The sequence below is a fragment of the Cavia porcellus genome, unplaced genomic scaffold (genome assembly GCF_034190915.1).
Source record: "Cavia porcellus strain 051 isolate PalLab524CR breed Dunkin Hartley unplaced genomic scaffold, mCavPor4.1 scaffold_16, whole genome shotgun sequence".
Lineage (NCBI taxonomy): Eukaryota > Metazoa > Chordata > Mammalia > Rodentia > Caviidae > Cavia > Cavia porcellus.
This window is the reverse complement of record NW_026947499.1, coordinates 681427-706434: the sequence shown is the minus strand read 5'-3', so window position 1 is coordinate 706434 and position 25008 is coordinate 681427. Positions and strand designations below refer to the sequence as shown.

At 60.3% G+C, this 25008-nt stretch overlaps 1 protein-coding gene across 1 annotated transcript in view; it reads right to left on the bottom strand.

Moving 5' to 3' along the window:
- Nucleotides 1–18274, bottom strand: part of Galnt9 (polypeptide N-acetylgalactosaminyltransferase 9) — a 39009-nt gene extending 20735 nt beyond the window's left edge. Inside the window, exon 1 of the mRNA XM_003461161.4 lies at nucleotides 17959–18274. Within this exon, the coding sequence (XP_003461209.2) occupies nucleotides 17959–18199 (241 nt within the window). The 5' untranslated portion in view covers nucleotides 18200–18274. The remainder of the gene's footprint in view (nucleotides 1–17958) is intronic.
- Nucleotides 18275–25008: the final 6734 nt, after the last annotated feature.

Below are 25008 nucleotides of genomic sequence, written 5' to 3'. Positions count from 1 at the left end.
GGTGGACAGGGCTTCTCAGGACTCTGTGCTTGCTTCCTGTGAACCTGAAACTTGCTAACAAGTGAAGTCCATTTGTGGGGAAAAAGTCCCATTAAAACCTGCAAAGAAGCAGGTGTGGTGGTGCATACCTATCACCCCAGCATTCTGGGAGGCTGAGGCAGGAGGATCACAAGTTCAAATCCATTTATCTGGGCATCTTATTAACTCACTAGACCTTGTCTCAAAAGTTAAACAGTTTAGGGATGCAGCTCACAGTGCAAAGGCCCTGGGTTCAATCCCCAGTACAAAAAATAGCCCCAAACAAATGCCTAACAGAACAGCAAAGAATTAGAGAATTATTTGTCAAATGTCAAGCAGTTACTCTGGCCTCCCCAGGCCTGGGTGGTGCCAGTCTGTGTCCTTCAAACTGGGTCACATTGTGAGGGCTACAGACTGGACACACACATCAGACATGCTAGACGTACATGGTGAATGCACAGGCAGGACCCAGAGAACATGCTAGACACGTGCAGTGAGCACATTAGACACATAGAAAACATACTAGAATGTGTGCACAATGAACATGCTAGACAAGGCAGTGAACATTCTAGGCACACACAGCGAACATGCTAGACACATACAGAGAATATTAGACACACAACAAACACATTGGACACAGTGACATGCTAAACACACAGAGAACACGCTAGACACTCCACAAACATGCTAGGCGTAGGCAGTGAACATGCGAGGCACATACAGTGAACACACTTAGGCACACACAGCCAACATAAGAGACACACAACAAACATGCTAGATGTGTGCAGAGAACACACCAGATGCATGCGGTGAACATGCTAGATGCACACACCGAACATGCTAGACACATGCAGAAAACACACTCGACACACAGCGAACACACTAGAATGCAGCAAACATACTAGGCATGCAGTGAACATGCTGACACATGCAGTGAGCACGCTAGACACAGATGCACACAATGGGCCGTGGGCTGCAGAATGTGTTGCTACCAGAGAGGCCATGTAGAGACGCCTCTGTGCGTCCACCCTCCCTCCCCCTGGGCTGACTGCAGAGGAACAGGCACCCTGCGGTGACCTGGGCTGGACGTTCCGGGGCCAGGAGCAGGCAGTGTCCCGAGGGAGGACACCCACTCCGAGGGGGGTGACCGGCAGCCTCCTGGGGTCCTCTCTGAGCCAGGACACAGACACAGATTAATCCCACGCCATGCCACACAGCCGCCCACTCACACTCTGGGTGAGGAGTGGGTGCTGTAGGGACCCAGGGACAAGTCCTGGGTGTGGCCATGGCTTTTCTGTGGCACTCTTGGGCACAGAATGTTCTGTATTAAATCAGTAACTTGGTGTTGCTGTTTATATGGGTGTAAAATTTTACAATTGTACCACACAAATCAGTTCCACCTCTTATTTTTATTTTAATACCGCAGTGTGCAGAATAATGCTATTTTTAGACATCTGCATGCACCTGGGTTTTCACCTTGAGAAGTCTCCATAGTGGATGCAGGGCTCTTGGCCTGGGGCTCTGGAGCCTGGACACTTCCCCAGGTGGTGCTGGGGCTGGACCTCGGGCTTCTTCTGACAGTAATGTCAGCACTGAAGCTTCCACCCACCCAGAAAGCCTCCCGCTGCACCCCGCCTCTCAAGCTCCAAGCCAGGTCCCCCCACCCTGCTGCCCTGCCCTCCCAGCCCCTGAGTCCCCTGGCAGAGGGCTCTCAGGTCCCCTGGAGCCACCCTTCAGGCAGGGAGGGGCACCCAGGGCTCTGTGAGGACAAATCCCTCCTCCAGGTCAGAGCTCACCCCCCAGTCTGCCCCAGTCGGCTGAGAGACCCTGGGGGTCCCCCTCCCCGCAACCAGCACCTGCCTGGGCAGTGACGGGAATGAGGACCAGGATGACTCCAGCTCCAGCTGCACCTGGTCCTCAGACAAAGGCTGTCCTGACCTGAGGCAACACCAACCCCGCGCTGGTGCCTAGCAACTCCTGCGGTGGTGATCCTGAGCACCTTGTGGTACTGGGTGGGGCCCCGACTGCTATCCTCTCCGAGTGTGATGATGGCATTTGCTCTGCTGTCATTTGCTCTGCTCAGCCACCCGGGAGGCAGGTGCTGGAGGAGTCTCCGATATGCAGATGGGTAAACTGAGACGCAGCGTGGCAAGCCACAGGCTCATGCTCACATTGCCTGCAAGCTCTGGGTTGGGTCTGCACCAGGTGGTATGGCCGGATGCAGATGCCCTCGGGCCACTGAGCTTCCTGATAACCAGGGCTTCCCGGTCCCCGGGGAGGGGATGGGCCCCAGCATCCGTCTCACTGGCACCTGGCTGCCAGCCACCTACTGCCTTCTCCAGGTTCCCTGTCTCCTCAGCCTGGGGTCCAGCACTCTATGATGTCCCATCTAGACCCAGGCCCCCTTTCCACTGACCGGAGGACCCTCAGGGTCAGCAGTGACTGGAGGACCCTCAGGTCAGAAGCTGTGCTATCAAAGATGCTGTGCGGAGAGACAGCTGCCCAAGCCCCGAAAGATCCGAAGTGCTCAGTTCTCCCCTAGCAACAGCTCTGAGGGGCACTGAATCCCCACACCTGCTTCCCTCCCTTGCCCAGCCCGTTCGGTGTGGGGGACAATCCCAACTCGGGGACACGCCAGGATGGCTCTCCCTAACCCTCAGAACGTGGGGAATTCTCCTTGGTGTCTCAGGTGCTCTGAAGGCCGGCGGCCACTCGCTAGGTGCCAGGGTCCTTTCAGGGTCCGCATGCCTTCTACTGCTTCGAATGTCTGTCCTCACCTGTCTCTGCCGCACCCCCCACCCTGCATGCCTGCACCCTGGGTGCCGACCTGGCCTCCTGCTGTCCCAGGCTGCTGAGCAGCTACACGTGGAGGCCGCCCTCACTCAGGAGCCTTGTCTTGTGCGTGCCCCTGCCGCACTTTATGCTGTATTCCATGGGGCAGCGGCTCCGCCCAAGGTGCTGCCATCAAAATCTCAGGCCCTGTGGGTGCACTGTGCCAGTGGTCAAGGATAGTGCGGACATGATGGAGACCAGGATCATCGCTGGGGAGCGGCCCCAGACCCCAGTGGGGCCCACAGACCACAGCGCAGGAGCAGAGCCATCTCAGCAAAGGAGTCTCCCTGTCCAGCCCCTCACATGGCTCCCCTTGCACATGTGGAGTGGCTGGGTCCCACTGGGGAACAGGGCCCTCGAGGCACTTGGGCAGCTGGCCCTGGACTGTGGGGTCAGAGGCTACCTGTCACCCGCCTGTTACCTGCTGCATCTTCCCATACCCATCCCCGTCCCCCTACCCCGGTGCACTGAGGGCCAGTGCTGGACACTGATCTGTGATGTCCCATCTAGAGCCAGGACCCAGGGCTGGGAATAAACCCGCCTGGCCCTGGGCCTGCTCCCAGGCCACACAGCTCCCAGGAGAGACAGATAGGCGTGTGGACACCCACAGGCCCCATCCCCCAACTCTCAGGCCTGTGTGCCCTGACTTGAAGTGGGGTCTGCAGATATGATCAGTCAGATCAGGTCACCCTGGTGGGTGTGGGGTGCACCCCTAGGGCCTGCACGCTATGCTGTGTCCTTAGACAGGCAATGGTGTGGCAGTGTAGTCTCAGGGAGCCAGAGGAGCTGTATGGGGGACCCTGGCCTGCAGGTGCCTAACTCAGACCACTGAGGTCCACCTGCTGCCCTCCCTACACACCTTGCTCACCTGGACCCAGCTGTTCTGGGGTCTCAGGGCAGCGGCTGCCCACCTGCACTGTCCCTCTGCCTGTGACCCAGTGTGGGTAACGTCAGGGCTCAGCCAGCTCACAGGGTCTTCCCAGGCCAGAGGAGACCCAAGTCCCAAAGCCCCAGACCCTGGGGCCTGGTCTTCTCCCTGATTATCCACCTCACCAGTGCCTGCAGTCCCACCCCAGGCGGGCTCTGTGCCCAGGGGCAGCGCCAGCTCCAACGTGAATGCAGGGTGCCCTGGTCACCCCAGGATCATGGCAGAGCTGTGCAGAAGGCCACAGGGGCCAGCTAGACAGTGGTGACTGGGACAGTGGTGCTGACCTTGGAGACAGAGCTCACAGAGTGCCAGGGTGGAGAAATCTGGGGCGTTCACTCACGCCTGCTCCAGCGTGTGAGCGGGGAACCCTCTGAGGTTTTGCTTCAGGAGCTGAGAGTTCAGCGGGAAGCTAAGGAGACCCAAGTGCAGGTGTGGGAGGCTGCCTGCCATGGGAGGCACGGGACTCGGAGCCAGGCACAGGAGTGACCCACACGGGGTGGGCAGGGAGGAAGCGCCCAGCGTGGAAGCCTCTCAGGCTCAGCTCCATCCCGTTTGTTTCATTTCCAATTTCATTAATTTCCACTTTAGTCTTCTTCCTTCTACTTCATTCAAACAACTCTGTACTTCCCCTAAAATCTTGGACTAGAAGCTGAGACAACTCACTCTGATTCTACTTCCCAGGACATCAATTTAAACAATAAATTCCCTCTAAACACAGATCTCGTGGAGTTTGGCAGGAACAGGTGTTGCCGTTGTTCAGTTCTAAGTGTTTTCTAACACCTGAGATCATAGCCTTTCCGGGTTCTGGAGATTCAGGGCTCTAATTTTATTTGCAAAAATCTCTGTCACCTGTTCCTCCTGCTGCTCCCAGCATGGAGACCCGGCCTCCCCCACCCACCTCTGCCAGCCACTGCAGGCCCAGGGCAGGGCTCACACCCAGAGGAGACCAAGACACTTGTCCTTGAAGCAGGGTCCCAGGATGGACCTGCCAGGTCCAGGCAGATCAGCACAGAGAGCTGATGGGGGGCTGGAAGCAGCTGCCCAAGCTGCACCCTGCACCAGTGCCCTGGGGCTCCCCTGTGTGTCTAGTGGGGCTGGAAGCAAGCGACTCACATGTGCACACAGCGGGCACTGCCCTCAGAGTCCAGCCTGCCCAGCAGGGAACACGATGGGGGCCCACTGCAGAGAAAAGTCACAGCCAGCAGCTGAGGCAGGCAGGGGCCGGTCTGGGCAAAGGGGCTCCACGGAGGTGGGTGTGGACACCTGTGGGGTGTGGATGGCTGGGGTGTGGACACTGCAGCCCATACACAGGCAGAGGCCCTGGCTGTGCCCCACTGATGAGCCGTGGTCCCCCTGCACGGGGCCAGGGCAGTGGGGCCTGGCTCACAGGAGGCCCTAGGCTCCTGGGCTGCTTTCCTAACCCCCAGGATGTGGGGGGCGGGCACTGAGTCTGTTTAGAGTAGGACAGGGCCCTGTGGGCGCAGAGCTAGCCATGCTGAGGAAAGCTGGGATTCCCTTCCCGCCATTTCCTCCATCACATGGGAGTTGGGGGTGACAGGGAGGGGCGCGGATTGGGGCTAATGGGCACCCATGCTGCTCCAGCTGGTTACTGGCACCAGGGAGATGGGGCTGACGATGCCAGAGCTTCCCATATCCAGAGAAGGGATAGACACAGATCCCCACTTCAAAATACCAGCCATTTGTCAGGCTCTGGAAGAAATGAACAAATCCGTGCAGGACTGACCCACAGGACAGCCATGGAAGGCTGAAGAAGGGACCCCAAAGACCCCAGGTCCCAGTCCCTGGGCCAAAGTCACAGGGACCTGGCAGGGTGACAAACTCAGGCCACTGGGGTCCCCAAGCACCCAGGCTTCAGTTCCATAAACCCGCATCAGTCTCCTGGATCCCAGGTCATGAGAGACACTGTGTTGTCCCCGGTGGCCTAGGAGACCAGCAAGCCAAGTGCTGTAACAGTGGGCCCTGGAAGCACCGTGGTCACCCCCGTGCACAGCACCAATGTCCCTGGTGGCCTCCTCCCGGCAGGGCCCCAGAACTCCACAGCACCTGTGGCAGCCCACAGGGTCTTGAAGACCTCAGTTGGCCGTGTCACCCAGCATCAGCTGCCTGCAGCCACCAGGCAGAGCCAGAAAGGGAGGCTGCCAGCACTCTAGTTTACAGGGGAGAGGAAACAGGATGGCTTCCTGCCCCACTGCTGCAGCCCCGCAGGTTTCAAGGGCAAAGGTCATTTCAGAGATCCCACCACTGGGATGCATGGCAGGGATGGTTGGGGACCCTAAATCTAACAAGTGTCCCTGCAAAAAAGGAGGGGCTCAGAGAGCCATGTGCAGAGTGGACCATGTGAGGCTGGCCACAAGCCAAGGGTCCTGGGACTATGGGGTCCCAGAACAGGGCTGCAGGGGCTGGCCCGAGGCTCCCACGGGATGGGCCACCCAGCCTTGACCTGGGGCTCCTCCTCTGAGACTGAGGGGGTGTGGACTTCTGTTCCCCACCGCTCTCTTTGTCCTTTGTCACAATAGCCTGGAGTCTGTGACAAGAGAGACAGGGAGCCTGGAAGGGCAGATCATTTCCCCAGTGCTTTTTAAAATCAGCTGAGCAGTTTGCTGTGGGCCGGATCATTCACCCTGCAGCCAACCTTGCAGCGGGGAGTGCACCTGACCCAGGCCTGTCGCTGGGCTCTAAGTGCCACTCACTTCTAAGCTATGTGTCCAGGGAGCACAGGTCCACTGGGCTTTGTGGCTTTTAATTTCTGTCCCCAGTCCTTCACCCCTTTTTCCATCTGGAATGAAGACTGAATGTCTGGGGCTGCAGCAGCCATCATGTGAGGGGGGTAGGATGCCTTGTGACAGGATGAGCAGGACTCTCCACGGTGTTGGCCCTCAAGGACATCTGCCGCCTCTGGATCCCACCTTCTGTGGGGAGACCAAGTGCAATGCAGAGGCGCTCCATGCAGAAATAAAGGAGCCCAGTCACACAGTGTCCCTGGTAGTGCCGAGTCCTGCCCCCAGGGAGGCAGGAGAGCGCAGAAGGAAGGAGGAGCCCCGGGCGGGCGGGAAGGGCCAGCAGTCCGTCCTTCTGGCTGCACCGACTGCCAGCTCCGCCCTTCCCTTCACACTTGCCGTCATCCCACGCACGGGAACCGGCTCTGTGGGCTCTGTGGGCGCTGCGAGTGCACAGCTCGGGAGGAAGCGGGGCTCTCGAGCTCCCAGTTTCTCTGTGAGTCACCGATCTCCATCTGCCGCAGCAACCGGGCCAACGCTGCAGGAGCGGAAGCAGCCCAGGTGGAGACGCGCAGGCCACAGGGAGGGGGACGCTGCCGGGAAGGAGGGACGGGGCTGTGCTCAGGCTGAAGCCAGACCAGGAAGAGCTCCGCCAACCTAGCGGCACCAGCCCCTCTCTCTGGGGCACCCACCTTGGGGCACCACAGCCTCTCAGAGCCCAGGAAGGGGACCCTCACAGCAGCCCCGTCAGATGGCTGCACCCCCCAGAAACACTAAGCATGTTAGTCAAGCAACAGTGTCAGCTTCCAAAAAGCAGCAGACAAGGGGTAAAGATCGACAAGGCTGAAAACAAAAAAGAGGGAATTGACAGATGAGAACGCAGCACTGCTATTTCCCCTAAAGGAGAGTTCTGGATATTACAAACTTGCATTTCACGGAGGGGAAAAAGGCCAGGAAGGGGAGTCAGGGAGTCAAACAGAAAATGTTCCTCCAAAACAGCAAGAGCCAGGCATGGTGGCGCACGCCTATCATCCCAGCACTCGGGAGGCTGAGGCAGGAGGATCGTCGCAGGTTTGAGACCAGCCTGGGTTACAAAACGAGCTCAAGGCCAGCCTGAACTGCACAGCAAGACTCTGTCTCAAAAAGACACACACGTGGGGCTGGGGATTTAGCTCAGTGGCATAAGCACCTGCCTTGCAAGCCGGCAGTCGCAAGTTCGATCCCCGGTACTGGGGAAAAAGGAAAAAAAAAAAAAAAGACACACATGCACCTTTACACACACACACAACCAGGCAAGAGAGAAGCTGCAGAACCTCCTTAAGTATGAATGAAGCTTTGGCCCAAAGGACTTCAGGTCTTGAACTTGGCTGAAGACAGCTGCATGGCCCAGCGCCTGGGAGCCAGCAGAGGCAAATGCAGCCCTCTCCAGAGGACAGGAGCTCCCTCCGGACCCCGAGAGCACTGCACAGCCCTGTTCTGTGACAGCGACTGGTACCAGTCAAGCATAGCAAGGAAGACACGCAGAAAGACCCCGTGAGTGAGAGTAAAGAGGAGCACAGAGGCCAACTTCAGACCAGGGCGTCACTCCGGACCACAGGTCCTCGTCGCACCAGAGACGCCAGGAGCCCCATCTGCAACCTTTGTCTGGTGAGGATGCTGCCGTCTGCAGTGGAGAAATCGCCACTGTGGCCACCCAGTGTTCTTGGTGAGCCTGAGACCTTGGCTACCAACTTTGTGGAGTGCGTGGGGAGAAGGGAGAGACAAGCAGGACACCCCACTGGCCTGCTCACACCTCTCTCTCCCCTCATAAAAATGTGCACCGATTTAATGTGCCTGGCTATTAATACAGTGATGACAGAGTGCAGGTAAGATGAGACACCTGGTCGCCTCTGCAGACATCGTCCCCTCTCTAGCTTTCTCCAAACACCACAGCTACGTTTATCACAAGCATGGCTTTTAAGTTTCCCTGGGGACCCGAAGGCATACCATACGGTCAACCGCGAGGAGCCCGACCGTCCTTCTGAGACCAAGAAGTCAGGAATGCTTCAGAGGACGCGGCATTCCCTGTAAAATATGCCTCATGGGGATAATCCAGGGTTTGGTCAATCTTCACGCCTAATACTTGGATTTGATGAATGTGGATATTTATGGGGCCAAAGCCAGGAGGCCAGGGGTGACTGGAGGACACAGTTTGCCAGCTCCGGCTCCTTCCTCTCCTAAGGCACAAATATCACCTCAGCAGCGGCCCCTGAATAAGGTCCTGAGTGGTTGGAGTGCCCAGGCCCTGTGCTGTCCTCTCAGGGTGACAGATCTCGACACCACAGGGTCCCTCTGCTGGAACCCCGTCCTGGGTTCTCCTAGGAAATGTCTGTCCCTTGGGCCACCAGCCATGGAGGTCACAGGGGGGCCTCAGCAACCTGTACCCTGGGGACCTGAGGAGACCCTGGCCCTGTCGGCAGGTACAGAGGGCCCCTCAGCCTCCTGCTGGCCTCTGGTGTTGGGGCCAGCCGCTTGCTCATTGAGACAGAAGTGACATAGGTGCTCATAAGCCGCTCAACAAATGAATGAAACAGTGCGGGTCCCGGTGGGAGGAACACAGAACCTGGCAGGCACTGACTCCAGGACTCCAGCAGCACCCCGCCTGCCCTTCCCCATGGACATCTGGACCCCTAGCACCAGGAGAAGCAAGCAGAGAGCAGGGGTCTCTCCTGGTCAAAGCCAGGTCAGGGGCCAGAGTTGAGGCCCTGTCCCCCCAGCCCACCACCACTCCACATAAAACTGGAAAATAGTGAGGCGTGGAGTGCAGGCCTGAAATCCTCTGGGAGGCTGAGGCAGGAGGACTGCAAGTCTGAGCTCAGACCGTGCAACTTAGTGACACAGCAAAGTCTTGTTCAAAACGAAAACAGCTTACAGTGAAAGCCTTGGTTCAACACCCAGTATCACACACATGCACACACACACACACACACACACACACACACACACACACACCCAAACCCCCAAAACTAGGAAGTCAGTCAAATCTGCCACACAGCACTAGAGTTCTTAGACATGGACCAAACTCCCCTTCACACTGGTCCTCACTTCAGGCCTCAGTTTCCCCCTCCTGTCAGTGATGCCTGTTTGTGGGGAGGGTGATGAACCTGGCACAGCCCAGTTTGGGGCTCATTAATCTCTGCCGCCTGTGCCCAGCAGGGCTTCCCCTCACGGGGTCCTCCAGCACCTGCACTGGCTTCGTCCAGGAAACACGCCAGCCCCGGGCCACATCAGACCCCTCTGCAGGGCAGAAGGCAGAGCACCGCAGGGTGGACAGCGGGGCAGTCGGGAACCAGTGCCCCAGCCACGCAGGGCCAAGTCGGACGGGCCCAGACGGTCCCAGGAGGAGCCTTAGGAGGTCGGAGCAGTGTCTTCTCTGCTTCAGCTGCATGCTGGTGCAGGGCTGCTCATCTGCATGTGGGGCGCTGGGACCCCTGACCCTGTGGCTCCGGACACCGCCTGCTCTTGAATACAGCTTGGCTCCCTCTGCAGTGTCTTCTCAGATACTTATTCATCTGCCCACCTACCCACTCACGCACCCATTCGCCCACCCACCCATCCGCACACTCAATGATTGACCACCCACCCAGGCATCCACCCACCTGGTCACTAAACACTTATCAAGCGGTACTGATGCTCGGCCTCATCTGTCCATCTACCCGAATCCTGCCTTCTTTCAGCTCCTTTCTCCGTTCTGCTTGTTTGTGCATGGCACTTTGTGTGCATCCCCAGTGCTGCCAGGGAGGGACAGTAACCTTTAACATCTGAGAAGACCCAAGGTCCCAGAGACGCAGTGCCCTTCCATAGGTCTCACCTATTTGGAATTGGGGCCCAGACCCATCCGGCACCAAATGCACCACTCAGACACCCCTTCCAGGAAGCCCTCCGGACTCACACAGTCACCAGGCCCACGCCTGACAGCTTGCTCTTCTGAGGAGATGACTGCGATGCTGGGGCCTCCCTCTGCTGGCCCAGACCTGAGGTGAACATCATGCCCTGCACACCCCAGAGCTGCACATGAGGGGTGGGCAAGACGCTGCCATCACCCCTCTCCCCGGCTCCCCAGGAAGACCGGACTGGCAGAGGCTGGGCTGCATCACAGAAACGGCCAGGGTTAGTGCTCTGGAGCTGGGCTGGACGGTCTGGTCAGCAGACAGCGGAAATGAGGACACTATGCGGGAAGTGACCGCCAAGGCCATCAGGGCCTGAGGGCCCTGTCCCTGTTTCCCCAGAGGGAAGCGTATCACTGTCCCATTTCTCGGAGAAGATAGAGGAGAACACGGAGTCCTGGGCCATGTCCCGGGCACAGGCAATGAGGCGCCCTGACAGGAGGTCTGGCTCCCCGCCCATTAGGACAGGGACATCTACGGCCAATTGAGAGAGCACTGTTTGTTGTGCCCGCCACCCACCGCTAAGTGCCCAAGTGCTCGGAATATTAACGGATGTTTTCCACACTTTGCTCCAAATGGTGTGAAAATCGCCCCTGGCATCCCCAGCCACTGACTGATTTTCTTACTCAGAATCAAGGCTTGCTGCGTTTGAGAGCAGGCTGTAGGCAGAGCTGATCCAAATGAACTGTTCTGTTAAAAATAAAAAGAGCCCCTTCTTGCTGTAAGACATGACGCTCGACACAGATCAAGTGGATCGCACGGCTCTGGTTTGCATCCCACGAAGGCGTCGGTGCTGTGCTCGGGCCCAAGTCCTACCCTGACCACCACCTGCCACTGGCCCTGGGCTGCTCACGGCGGAGACCGAGGAAAGGTGACCTCTGCAGGGGTCGACCGAGGCCAGCAGGCCCCACAGCCCACACTCACGGAGCACTGCACTTGACAACCGATGGAGACATGGGGTGTGCGGGGAGCGACCTGGGAAATGCCTGAAGAACCCAGGACCAGCCCAGGGCCTCACTGGTGGGTGGGGGACCCAGAGCTGGAAAGACGGAGCCATCGCCTGGAGGCCACGCCTCGGCCAAGCCTCTGGCAAGACCAACCCCGATCCATAGTCTGGACTGCGCCCTAAGCACTGACTCTGCCCTCCGCCTGCACACAGAGTCCCCACCAGACTCAGCCCAGGCACAGGCCAGCTTCCCATTCGGAAACTCAGTCATCGAGAACCAAGCACAGCCTTCCAGCAACAGTTGTCCGGTGCCGAGGCCTCCTAAAGGGAGAAAGGGACAGAAGAGGGAGACAGGCGACTGCAGCCAGCAGCCTCAGCCGGTGACCTTGTTCTGACCTCCAGGGAAAATGGAAAATCCCAGGAGAGGCCAGGAGCTGTCCACGGTGCTCGGTGCTCGCTGCCCCCCCCCCCAGCCCCCCAATTAGAGATGAATGGGGCCTGGGAACTCCCTCCGAGGCCCTGGTTTCCCACTCTTCAGGCTGCCCCAGCAACACCACTGCAAAACCCTGCAGGGCTCCCCTCTGCACCCCTCTCTGGGGGTCTTCTCCCTAGGGGCACTCAGGGCAGGACAGGGACAGTTTAACTGTCACACTGGGGATGAGATGGGGCTGTGACCTCTATCTGGTGGGCCCCAGGGATGCCGCTCGCTCGTGACAGCCTGACCGCACCCAGGCCCAGCCTGGGTCCACACTCACACCAGGTCTGCCCCTGGCCCCACCCGGCCCCCAGCCCGGGACTCTTGGAACTGCCTTTCGGAGTTCGGGCTTTCTGGCTAAGAGGCTCAACCTGTACTTCCAATATCCAGGGTTTTGCGGAAGTAAACTCGTCTTTCATTCGGTTGGTGTTCATTAAAAAGAAGAAGAAAAACGTCATTTAAAATGCACAGGGATTGCTGTGGGGGACACGCTTCTCCTCCTCAGACCACTGTGAGCCGGGGCAGGGGACACACACAGTGAGGGAGGTCAGTGCTGGCGGCGCCCTTGGTCATCCTGGCAGTCACTGCGAACTCTGAGGGACCTTGAAGGAACAGCAGAGTGCTGGGCCAGAGAGGGCAGGGAGGTGAGAAGGACCCTGACCTGGGCCTAACACAACGCCTAAATCTAACAAAACTTCTACCTTAACTCCTTAAGCACAAGCCCTGACCCTAACCTCAACCCTGACCACCTGACTCTAACCCCAACCCTGGCTGCCGACCCTAACCCTGATGCGCAACCCTGACCCCGGACCTGGACCCAGACCTTGACCTTGGCCCTGACCCTGGACCACACAAGAGGGACTGCCAGACACTGCATGGGTGACAAGGTCACAGACAGGCACTGGTGACAGGCCGTGTCCCAGCACAGTGACTGGCTTTTTCGTATATTCTGAACAAAACAAATTATGGTATCGCAGGATTTACTCTGTGTTGTGAAGGAGACGTGTGTTCTATAAGGAATGGAGCTGGGTGTAGGCTCAGCTGGTCACAGACTGCCCCTGAGTCCAGTGGACTGTCACATGGATGCCACTGGGTGAGTGCTATCCTTCACCCCACCAGAATCCTGCACCCGTGTCCAGAATCAGCCCTGGGCACTCCCCAGGGCACTCCCCAAGGGGCAGTGGGTCATGAGACCTCTTTCCCAAAGGCCTGGGACCTCTCCAGGTCCAGGCCAGGCCAGCTGTGGGCAGGCGTCCACTACACAATCCAGTAACATCGTGTGGTGAGATCAGCTTTCTGGGGACTCCTGACGGGGTGGGGAGCCACTGGCCTCAGAGGCCCACAGGGCTGGAGGGGGTGGGGACTCACAGCCCTCCTGGAGCCTGGCCGGCTGGGACCAACCTCTAACTGACAATCTGAAGGACAGTCCTGCTCAGCTCATTTGCTTAAAAACCAGCAGCCTGCCAAAGCGTCTGAGGGCCTCTGGCTGGGACAGGAAGGCAGAACCACAGCCCCTTGGATGGGCAGGCTGTGGCCGGGGCAGTGCCGAACCCATCGGGTTTGGCCGCAGAGGCGCCAAGGGGTACAGGTAACAGCCTGGGTGCTGCCCATCTCCCTCGATGGCAGGAGCCCCCCACCCCACTTCTGCATCCAGTTCCAGTTCCACACTGGAGCTCAGAGCACCAGGGCTGTCGCCCTGACCCTCAGGAGTACAGGACACTCACGCATCTGTGGCATACAGACCATCACTGATGGTGACCCGCCCCGGGATCCAAAGAGTCACCCAGGCACCGACCCCAGCATTGCCAGGAGGAGCAGGCCCTGCTCCTGGCTAGCCCCCCGCAGCCCCAGGCCTGGGTGGAGCCCCGTCTGGCATCTTCTCTCCTCGACGCCCCCCAACCCCCCCCACACCAGCCCAGTGAGGGCTGTGACCAGCCTCTAGCAGAAAGGATGGTCCTACCACAGTCCCTGGCCAGCAGCCGGTCAGACCTAAGACAGTAACAGGACAAAACCAGCAGGCAGGGAACCCGCTGTCTACACACGACACACCCAGACACACTGCCTATTGAGACAGGGTCTCGATATGTAATTCAGGCTGGCCTTGAACTTGGGGTTCTCCTGCCTCAGCCTCCACAGGGCTGGGTTTACAGGCTGAGGGCCAGAGAGCCCTGGGCAGAGCTGGGACCTCTCTGTCAGCTCCGCTTCTCCACAAGCCCCTCGAGGCCAGGCAGCCCGCAGTCCCAAGGGTTACCCATGCTCGGGCCCCTCCTTCCCAGGGCCCTGGTCTTCCCACGATGCCTAGGCTCACATTGCCTCAGTCGCCCTGTGAGTTAAGTAAATTTTTTTCTTCAGTAAGTAATAGATCACCATCCACAGCAGAAAAACCACATCGCTTGTCCAAAATACTCAGTAGAACTTAAGACAAGGCACAGCCATTGGAGACTGGAAAATGCCTTGGCAGGAGACCAGAGCCTGGGATGGGCCAGAAGGGCGGGACACTTTTCTTGCACTGCACCCTGGCTCCTCTGAGGCCCCTGGTGGGTACCCCTAGTCTAAGGGGAAGGGCTCAGCATAACAGTACACCCCCACCCCAACCCTCAGGTGCCCCTCCCTGCTCCACAGCGAGGAAACTGAGGTACAGGGAGGCACCCATTCGTCCCCGTGAAGGTCAAGCCGTCTGGAAGCTGGGAGACAGTGGTCACCCTCTGGACAGGCAGGGTTCTCTGGGCACGGTCAAGTCTTTGGGGACATTTCTGGGTCACAGCAGTGAGGAAGGTGCTGCAGGCCCTGGTAGCGGAGGGGCAGAAGCTGCTCCAACAGTGACGGACATCCACAGCCAAGGCCATCGGTGACTCCACGGTTTGCAGCCCAGAGGCCTGACCAGGCTCCTCAGCACTCATGATGGGGCCACCCACTCCTGGGTGGCCAGAAGCCTTGGTCTCTTCCGCCAATCGGCAACACTGTCCCCCTCCTGGACACCTGGGGGTCACAGCAAATCACGGGACCCAAGGACTCGGAAGGGACTGCTCTAAGACCACCCCGCTGGGCAGGGGTGCTGTGCACCCTCCCTGTCACCCACACTTTCCAGGGCCCCGGAGAACAGGGCAGGACCTGCCGCTCCAGACACTCACACCACACTGCCCTTCCTCACAGCCACTGTGGGGCCTCTGCCCTCAGAGATGCACCCCGGGGCTCCAGCCTCCCCTTGGTTCATGCCACACCCCAAGGACACAGGGCAGCCCTGACTCCTCCCGTGCGGGGGCCCTGGGCTCAGGTCTGCAGAGTCTGTGCAGCGGTGGTCCTGGCGGCTTCCCAGAGGAGGAGGCATGGAGAGGCCGGGGAGCCGGGCCCCTGCCATCCTGAAGTGACTCTGCTCTCCTACCTTCCCGACAGCCTGAGGGCAGGCTCTGCTTCCCTTGAGCGGTACTGGGTACAGACCTGGCCCTGACACCCAGGGAGGACCACGCTGGACGGGCAGCCCCTCGTCCCACCCCCAACTCGTCTCGGGGCAGGTGCAATATGGGAATCCAACCACTTCCCAGCCACCAGGGAGGACCTGCGCCTCAGAACACAGCACCGAGACTCAGGCCACACAGTAACCAGACAAAGGGACATGGGGCTGGGACAAAGCCAGCAGAGGACAGGAGGGAGCGGCGGCCACCATCCTCCAGGACCCTCTCCTACCTGCATCTGCCATCTGCAGCCACCACGTGGCACCAACGGGTGCCCAGCTTGTGCTGTGCCAGGCTACCAGCACAGGACCAGCCCTTCATTCTCGCTGGTCACATGTTCCAGAGACAGTGATGGCCCCGTGGTGACAGGGGACACTTAGTCCAGCTTGCATCTGCCCTGCGCTCCTCACCTGCCCGGCCTCTGTGCTGCCAAGGCCAGATCCTCCCTGTGGCCGCTCACTTTGTGCCCAGTGGGAGGACGTGGCCTCCAGTCCCCAGGCCCCTCCCCACCCACCCTGCTGTCCACCGGCCTGTGCTTGTCTAAGGAGACGTCACTCCTGGGTGGCACGAGTGTCAGGCCATGAGGGTCAGGCCGACCCTCGGCGCTCGGCAAGTCCTGGGGGAAGGGGTACACGGTCAGTGGCTGAGGGGGCAGGGAGCTGGGTGTAGTATCTGCGAGCAGGCAGAGCTGCCACCCCTGAGACCTCGATGCCCCCTCTCGGCTGGGTCTCAAAGTTTTGTCATTGCGGAAAGTTCCACTCCCAGCCCCTCGGGCAGGAGCCCCGAGGCCCTGTCTGGTCCCAGCCAAGCATGGCTGGCTGAGTCGGGGTCACCAAGCTGGCTCTGGCACAGGGCTGGACTGTCAGTCCTTGCCATGAGGGCTGCATGGGGGCAAACCTTGGTGACCGGAGAGGACACTGCCGTCAGTCCCGGGATCCTGGCTGTACCTACCACACTCAGATCTCCACAGGGCTGGAAGGACTCTGGGTACAGGAGATGGAGACAGTGACCAGCCCGCCACTCCCCACACCACAGCCCTTCTGGAAGGCCACCTGGCCCAAGGTCCTCCTGCCAGCCCGCCACTCCAGGAGCAGGCAGGGCAGGGAAGACGTAAGTGATCAGTCGGCTCACCCTACACCTCTCCTGCCTGCACTCAGCTGTCTGGGTCAGGGAAAACTCCCAGGAGTCCATTTCACCTTCCCGGAACTGCAATAGACCAGGCTGGGACGCAGCCAGCACGCCGCCTCCTCCAGGAAGCCCTGGAGCTCTCTCTACGCCCTCCACACAGACAGCCTGTCCAGCTCAGGGCAAGGGGGAGGCTTTAGTCTGTGCACTGGGACAGATGGCTCTGCCACGCTGCCCTTTCCTCAGGGGTCAGTGCTAGGTCTGGGGTCCCTTGTCACCTCCTGGAAGCAGAAAGAGGACAGGGAGGCTGGAGGGGAGAAAGGAGGGAGCAGGAGAGAGCGGGAGGGCAGAGGCCAGCGGGGAGGAGAGGCTGGACGGCAGGGGCTGCCCAGAGCCTCCTCTCCCAGAGAGGGAAGCGAGGGAAACAGCGCTGTCACACAACCCCGAGCGCTGGCAGGGCTTTTATGTAACCTCGGCCTCCCCACAGAACAGACCAAGCGCCCGGCCAGGCACCTCGGGCTGTGTGCCCACACTGCCCTCCCTGGGGGCGTCGCAGCCCAGAACCAGTGAACTTCCCTCCTTCCCTCTGTGTGTCCCAGAGCCCATGTGCACCACAGAGCCTGGGGAGGACCTGGGATCTGGGGTGCTGAGCTCTCGCAGTGTGCTGGTGCCCCCAACCTTGGAGGGCACTAGTGTCCTCAGGTCACCCAAAGGCCGGCCTGCTACCCCACGCCACAGGACAGGGTCCTGCCACATTCCTGGCACCCTCACAGAGCGCTCGGATCCCACCCGCCACCCCCAACCTGCACCAGTGCTTCCCTGGGAAGGCTGGGCAGACGGGAGGCCTCCGTCCAGAGACCCAGCCCTCGCCCTGGCCTCAGGCCCAGCAGCCGAATCAGCCGGCACCGCACACATCCTGTGATTCCCAGGGGTGAGGCACTGTCCTCCCACTGCAGCCCTCGAAGGACCTCTCCAGACAGCAATGCTGACCCCCTCTGCACCCCCAGGAGCCCACGCTGTTAAGGCCTCAATGCCCTGCCACAACCTGGGTCCGCGTGGGTAGCTGACCTGCCCAGCCCAGCCACACACCTCACACTTCTCCCACAGTGAAACTTCCCAGCACCCACCAAAGCCTCCCTAAATAGGTCACTATTCCCCTGTCCTGGGCACTGCCCCTCGTCCCCTACCCCCAGGGAAGGGGAACAAGCCCTCCCTACTCTGCCACCCACAGCTCCTGTGGGCACCACCTCCCCTGTGGTGGTCCTAAGAGCTGCTCAGAAGTACCCCGAGTCCTGAGGGGGTGCAAGCTTAGAGCCATCATGGGAAGGTGGGGGCGGCTAACCCAGGAGTGAATGAGGGAGCTGTCCCCAGGCCGTGGCCTCTGCCGGACAAGCAGGAGCCCTCTCCCCTTTGCTTGCCATCTCCATGGTCCCCTCCCAAGGACTCTGGGGCTTCCTCCCCACTGGGCCCGTGGTGGCCTCACGCCCCCGACCCCGGGGTCCCGGCTCATCCGCTCACCGTTAAGCTGGTTGTAGACCACCTCCTCCAGGTGGTCCAGCCGCTGCAGGATGGCCTCGCGATCGGCCAACGCGCCGGCCTTGGTGAGCCGGCTGCGCACCCGGCGGTCGGCGGCGCGCACGACCTGCACCAGCGCCTCGGAGCGGGCCTGCAGGCGGCAGTACACGGAGAACAGCACGATGCCCACGAACACCAGGATGTTGACCGTCAGCAAAGTTTTGATCCTCCTGGCCACCGCCATGGGCGCGGCGCGGCCGGGGCCGCCTCCCCGCGGGGCCTCGGGGGGCCCGGGGCGCGGGAGCCTGGGTGCGGCCGGCCCGGGACATGGGGGGCGCGGGCGCTGTCCCTCAGCACCGCGGCCCCGGCTTCGGGGCGCGCGAGGGGCGCGCGGGGCGGGGGGCGCGGGGGGCCGCGCGCATCGCGGAGCCGGGGCGGGGTGGGCGCCGCGGCAGCCCGGCCAAGCGATCGGTGCTCTGAGCTCTGCCTCCGCCGCCCGGCCCCGCCCGCCCGCCCGCACCGGTGCGCAGTGACGCGGCCTCCTCCGCAGGCGCCGCGCCCGCCTCCCCGCGCCGGTGCGGTGCGTTCGGGCCGCCGCGGTCCGGGGCTGGGAGGAGCCGGAGGAGCCCGAGGAGCCTGCGACGCGGGGAGGAGCCTCGGGGTCCTCTGCGGCCGCGCGCACTAGCAGGTGGGGGCCTTCGTGCACGCGCGGGGCGTCTGCCCGCCCCCTGCCCGGCCCCAGGGACCAGAAAAGAGGAAAGGAGGAGACCTGCTCTGCGCCAGACCCGCCCCAAGCAGGTCCCAAGCTCTGTGCCCCAGCGCCAGAGAGACGCAAGCTGCCCTCCTCTCTGGTCTGGCCCCAGAGAGGGCACATGAAAGGTCAGAGGCACACAGCAGCCTGTGAACTTGGGCGCGGAACTGACCTTCTGTCTGCCCTGCTGGCCACTGTTCCCAGGCCCCACGGTGGTTTCTGACATAGCTGGTACTCAGTAAATATTTGTAGAGTAAATAAATGATGGTCTCTTTATGCTGAGTTCTTGATACACAGAGTAAGACACTGCCCCAAGCCTTTACAGCTCTTGGCTGTGTGTGTGTCTGTGTGTGTGCCCGAGTAGGGATGCATGTGTGATGTGTTCTCGTCTGTGCATGTGTGTGCAGTATCTGTGCATGTGTCTCTGTGTCCATCGTGCATGTGACTGTACACATATTTGTGTGTACATGTAACTCAGTGTGTACATACTTCTCTGCGTGTGTCTATGCAGATGCACGTGTATGTGTCTGTGTGTGCATGCATCTCTTCATGTCCATGTGCTTCTGTGCGTGCATGTGTCTTTGCACCCATGTGTCTGTTTTTTCCATGTGTGGGTGTATTCATGTGCACATGTATCTTTGCATGCATGCATCTCTGTGTGTGCTTATGTCTCTGCATGCATGTGCTTGTTGTTTCCATGTCTGCATATGTCTTTTCATGTACATGTATTTTGCATGTGTGCATGAGTGAATATGTGCCATGTATATGATGTCTGAGTGCACATGTGTCTGCCTGTGTCTGTGTGAACATGTGTCATGTCCACGTGCATCTGCGTGTGTGTTTACCCGTATCTCAGTGTGCATGTGTGTTGGTGTGTGTTCTCTGTGCGTGCAGGTGTGGGTGTGCATATTCCCCACGTGTGTGTGACTGTGTAGGGGCTTCCGGAGTTCTGGCGCCAGGGCCAGTATGCACTCCTCCAGCACGTGCTCCCCAGCTCCATTGGTGCCAGCCTTCCCTCCTGGGAGTTTCTGCCAGCGGCAGCGGATGCTGGAAGGGCTGAGAGCCCCGCCTCCCCTTTCCCGGCCGAGTTGCCCTCTTTCTGGGACATCTGAGTCTCGGACTCTAGCGCACATTACCAGGAAGGGCCCTGAAGTTGGGCGGAGGCCAGCACTGAGTCCCAGCTCTGGACAGAGCCTGGAATGCACCTCCCTGTCACCTCAGGAGACTCCCGCCATGCATCTGGCTGGGGACCCAGGTCTGGTTCTGAGAAACGCCCATTCTGTGCCCCCTGCAGGAAGACCGAGCCTTCCATGTGTGAAACACCAGTGTGCCCTGCTTCCTAGCCCTGGAGTCCCAGCGCTGTGCTGGGCTTGCCGGACTCTGGCCCTGCGAGGTCGCCGGCCAACTGATGCTCACAGCATCCCCGTGGACACATAGACAGCGCTGCCAGCTCTCCACCGGGAGAAACGGGGACAGCGAGGAGGACGCATCCTGGCTCAAGTTCACACTGATGGCAAAACCGGGGTCTGGGATTTAAGCCTGGACAGTTAGGCTCCAGAATCAGATTTATCAGCCGCTTGAGAAAAAGCCCAAGTGCTTGTCATGATGGTTTCACTGAAGCTGAAGCCCACGCGCTGCTGCAGAAGCAGGTGTCTGTCCGTGTGGACGCTGTGCTGCACTGCACGGTGCCTGGGGAGCCATGCGCCACACAACTGCTGCTATGGGAGAAATTGCGGTGCAGACACAACAGCCCCTTTGGGCTGGGGACGCCAGTGCTGCCAGGAGCAGCCAGCCCACCCCCAGGGGCCCGCAGAGGTGCTGCACCACATGGTCTCAGGACAGCACCGCCAGGAGGCCAGCAGCGCCCACTCACTGCCTCCCATCCCCTATCCCCTGAGTCAGCTGAGCCCGCTGTGCTCTGCTGGGTGACCGAGACCTTGTCCCATGGTGCTGAGGGCCAGGGGGACATCACGGAGATGGAGTAGAGCCAGCGCTCTGCCAGGATTGGGAAGGTGGCCACGGGAGATTGGCAGCAGGGTTCACACCAGGGGAGGGAGATGCTGGCTTCCCTCTTGCCAGGGAGGCCACACTGTGTGTCACACGACTAGCACGGAAGCCACTCTGGCTGGCCCAGGCCCTCCCCTCGGGCCACTGATGGGACTTATTCACTGAGGCTACTCTCCTCTCTGTCATAGCAGGGTGGGGGAGTCTTATTCACAGTGAGCCCTGGGCACGAGGCTGTGTGTGTCACACATCAGGTGTGACAGCTAGGGTGGCATCTGGGGAGAGCTGGGCTGTGCCACGGTGAGGAGCAGCTCCCCAGCCCCAGCCACTTCTCTTCTGTGTTTCATGTCCATGGGCCCCAGGGTGTCACCACAGAGGTCACTCAGAGAGCTGCTGAGGGCCGTGCCCAGGGAGACCACAGGGCGGCCGTATGGCAGGCATTGTCACAGCCTGGGGTGAGGCTCGCCAGTCCCCTGGAGCACGTGAGAGGCAGGATGCACTGTGTGGACCTCCCACATCTTGTGGGGAGCAGTGGGTCCTGGGGACCCTGGACATCGGCAGCCTGCCATCGTTAGAGCTGCAGCTGCTAAGCAGACAGGAGTTTACCCCAAGCTCCCCCATCCCACATACCGGCTCCCTGGGATGCTGGGGTCGAGGCTTAGTTGGGACCTGCACAGCCATTTCACAGCAGAGAAACTGAGGCAGAGTAGCAGGGTAGAGTTGGGTTTGGACCAAACATGTGGAAGGGGGAGACCTGGGCACCAAGTATGTGGCTGAGCCGAACCCCTGGGAGTTAAGCATGGGTGGGGACAGTGCCATGGACAGCCCTCCTTCAGAGGCTGGCCAGAGTGAGGTCCTGCAGGCCAGGCCTCTGAGCCACAGGAAGCCCATGGCAGCCCCAGGATACAGTCCGGAGGTGCGTGCTAACACACCTCTGACCCGCACCCCAACCCACACCAGCAGCTGGATTGACTGTGGGGCTGCGGGGTCGGCAGAGATGCCCAGGCTTCCTGTTTGCTGCAGAGCCTGTGGTTGGGCATCAAGTCCAACAGGTAAGTGCTTGGTCCCCAGGCAGGTGACCAGGCTCGCAGGGTGCAGGAGCTGAGAGGTGAAGGTCACAGGCCACAAGTCGGGGTCCAAGGATCTACAGGGGCAGCCAGGAAGAGCAGGAGTGGAAGAGACAGACACTCGGGGAGACAGAGACACAGAGTGAGAGGCAGAGACGGAGGCAATGAGATGGAGACACAGGCTGTGCTGTGACCAGACCGGCTCCCTCCGCTGCCTGGCCCTGAGGGAGGGAGGGAGGGAAGGAGGGAGGGAGGAGGCTCACAAGCCCCTGCACACCTCTCTGAAACAGAGGTGCCACCTCCCCCGGCTCCCTGTGCTGGGGCCTTGGTGATGGTGAGGGGGGGAACAAGGGGTGCAGGATCAGCGTGCCCCAAGTCAGCTGGGGATGGTGGTACCTGGCTCTGGACCTAATCAAAGAGGGTCAGGTCTTTGAGGAGCTGCCTCTTGGGAATGAGGGGCACCCGTGCTGGAGAGGGCGCTGTGAGGTGCTCACCCAGCGTCTCTCCTGTGGAGGAGAAAGTGGTCACGAAGCAGCTCTCATTTCCCCCTCCTCAGGCCGTGTTGGCGGCCACCGTGGGCCCTCGGAAGCTGGCGGAACCAGGCACATGCCCTGTGGTTTCAGGGACCACTGCTCCTGTGGCCTGTCAGACAGGAAGGGCCCGAGGTACAGGCCCCTCAGTTTCGCTGCCCTGACACCACTTGGAGCAGCAAAGAGCAGGCGTTAGGGGATGCTGCCCTCTCAGTCACTCAGGCGCTGGTGCGGCCCTTCAGTGTGATGGGGAGCTCCTGGAACACCCCTGCCCAGGCCAAGGAATTAGGGCAGAGGCTGGTGAGCAGCCATGGTGGCCCCAGGTCGTGGGGTTCCCCGGGGCCTGACAGAAGTTGTGGGCTTAGGGTTAGGGCCCAGCTGGAAGTCAGCACAGGACAGCACTGCACTGCCCCTCTGTGAAAGAGGGACCCCAGGTACCCCTCACCCCAGCCCAGAGTGTGGCTCGCACCTGAGGGTGGACATCGTGGGGTTCCCAGTCCCATGGAGACGCTGTCTGACTTGGGGCTCAGACCACCCCTCACTTTGCCTGCCTGGGAACAGCTCCACCCCAGACTCAGGGCCAATCAAGATGCGCCATTTCACTGGCCACTGTGATTGGCTCTCAGATGGACGCCTGACCAGTCCAGGCCAATGGGATCAGGTGTGAGGGTGACAGAAGGGGGTGCTGCCCCGTCTCTCGCTGTCCTTGGTGCTGGTGCCTTTTCTGCACTCCCTTGTCAGGGTGAGTCAGCATGGGATGCTTGTCAGGTGCCTTTTTTGTTTTTTTTTTTTTTTAATCGGTACTGGGGATCGAACTCACGACCGCCTGCTTGCAAGGCAGGTGCTTATGCCACTGAGCTAAATCCCCAGCCCCTCAGGTGCCTTTTTAGCAGGGTGCCCTGTGTGCTCAGTGTGACCCTCTCCAGCTGCCGGAAGAGGGCTTCTCAGGCGCCGACAGAGCAGGGCTGGAGACACAGCAGTCCGCGGAGAGCCGGCAGCATGGACAGCAGCAGGGACAGCTATCCTTCAGGAATCACTGTACCAGCAGACACCTGGCCTCTTAGAAACACTCGCCCGGGTGTGAACCCACACATCCCACCAGAAAGGGAGGCTTGGCAAGGACTGAGGACCCAGCACTCCCCGGGGAGGCCGCGGGAACCATGGCTGAGTGTGGGGGTCCTGAGGGCAACTTTCGGCAGCTCAGCCTTCGCGGTAAAAACTTCAGACATTCACTCAGGTTCCTGGAGATCGCGGAAACAGGACAGACCCAGGGTGGGTGGGTGCTGGGTATGAGGTAAGAACTAGAGCTTGTCCCTCCTCCTGGCCATCCCGAGATGGTCACTCTGTCCCTGCTACAGCCCCACTGCAATGCGTGGCAGAGCTGGGAGGTGCACACCAGGCCAGAGCTGCAACCTCTGAGGAAGAGCTCTCGGCAGCCCTCGGCAGCCCCTTCCTGTCACCCACGGGTCAGCGTGGCTCAGAGCAGGCCAGCACCTGGACATGAGGTCAGGCATCCTCAGATGGGGCGCAGGCCATGGGCACCTGTGGTCCTGACCTATGGATGAAACCCTGTGACTAATCCTTGGGGACCCTGACTGTTCCCCAGCAGCAGTGGCTCTGTGTCCTGTAGTGCCTGTGGAGATGGCAGAGTGTAAGTACTGAGAACAGCAGGAACACACACACTCACATACACTCGCTCTCACACTCACTCACACAGGCACACAGGACTGTGATGATGCCTGTCTAGCTCCTGGATCCAGCTGTATCTGAAGTCCCAATCCATTAAACAACTCCTGGCTATAGAAATCAACATAGCTCCTACTTCAGTTAAGTTGGCTTAGGCTGAGGCTCTGCTGTTTGCTTGAAAAGTCTGCCCCACCAGCATGAAACGGGTTTTGTCTATTCTGAGAAGGGGTCTCCCCAGAAACCAGGGGGTGACCTTCCCTGGAGTTCCCAAGCCTACCTCCCCCACAGGCACCCAGGCCCAGCACTGCCGGAGATATTGGTGAGCCGGAAACAGCAAGAGGGGACACAGGGCACACCCCGCCCCTTCCCCGGCACACAGTGACGTGTCCTCCCTGTCTCCCTCCTGATAGCCCAGAGGTCCAGCTGGGCCCTCGTGTCCTGCTGCTGCCGTCGGCAGGCTTCTGGCTCTCACTCCTCCAGGAGCTCACTCTCACTGTCACCGGGCGGAGGTGGCTTGCTGCTGTGTTCAGGGACCAGAGCTGCCTTTGGTGCTTTCTCTCCCTGGTGTCCCACAAGGACCCTGTGTGCTCTGCACTGGCCAGGAAGCCAGACCTGAATCTCACGGTGAGCTCAGATCCCGTTTCCAGGCCCCGTGGGGAAGTGACCACAGCCTGCCACGTCTCTGCTTTTCGGGAGTAGAACACAGCTAGGGCTTCATGTTTCGGGGCGTGGAGACCAGGCCCCCAGGGCCGGGGGTCAGGCTGGAGTCAGAGGCACAGCAGTGTCCAGTGGGTGGGAGCCTCCCAGTGCCTGCTGGGGCCCTTCCCAGGCGGGTGGCAACTCGGGCAGCCTGGACCTGGTGCAGGACACTGGTGGTCCCTGTGCTCACAGACAGCCCGCGCGCGGGCCAAGGCTTCCACCCAGGCTCCTGCTGTGGGCCATACTGATCGCCGGGAGGCTGGGTCATCACAAGCTGAAGAGCCCGTGCCCTAGAGGACACAGCTGTCCCCGCCTT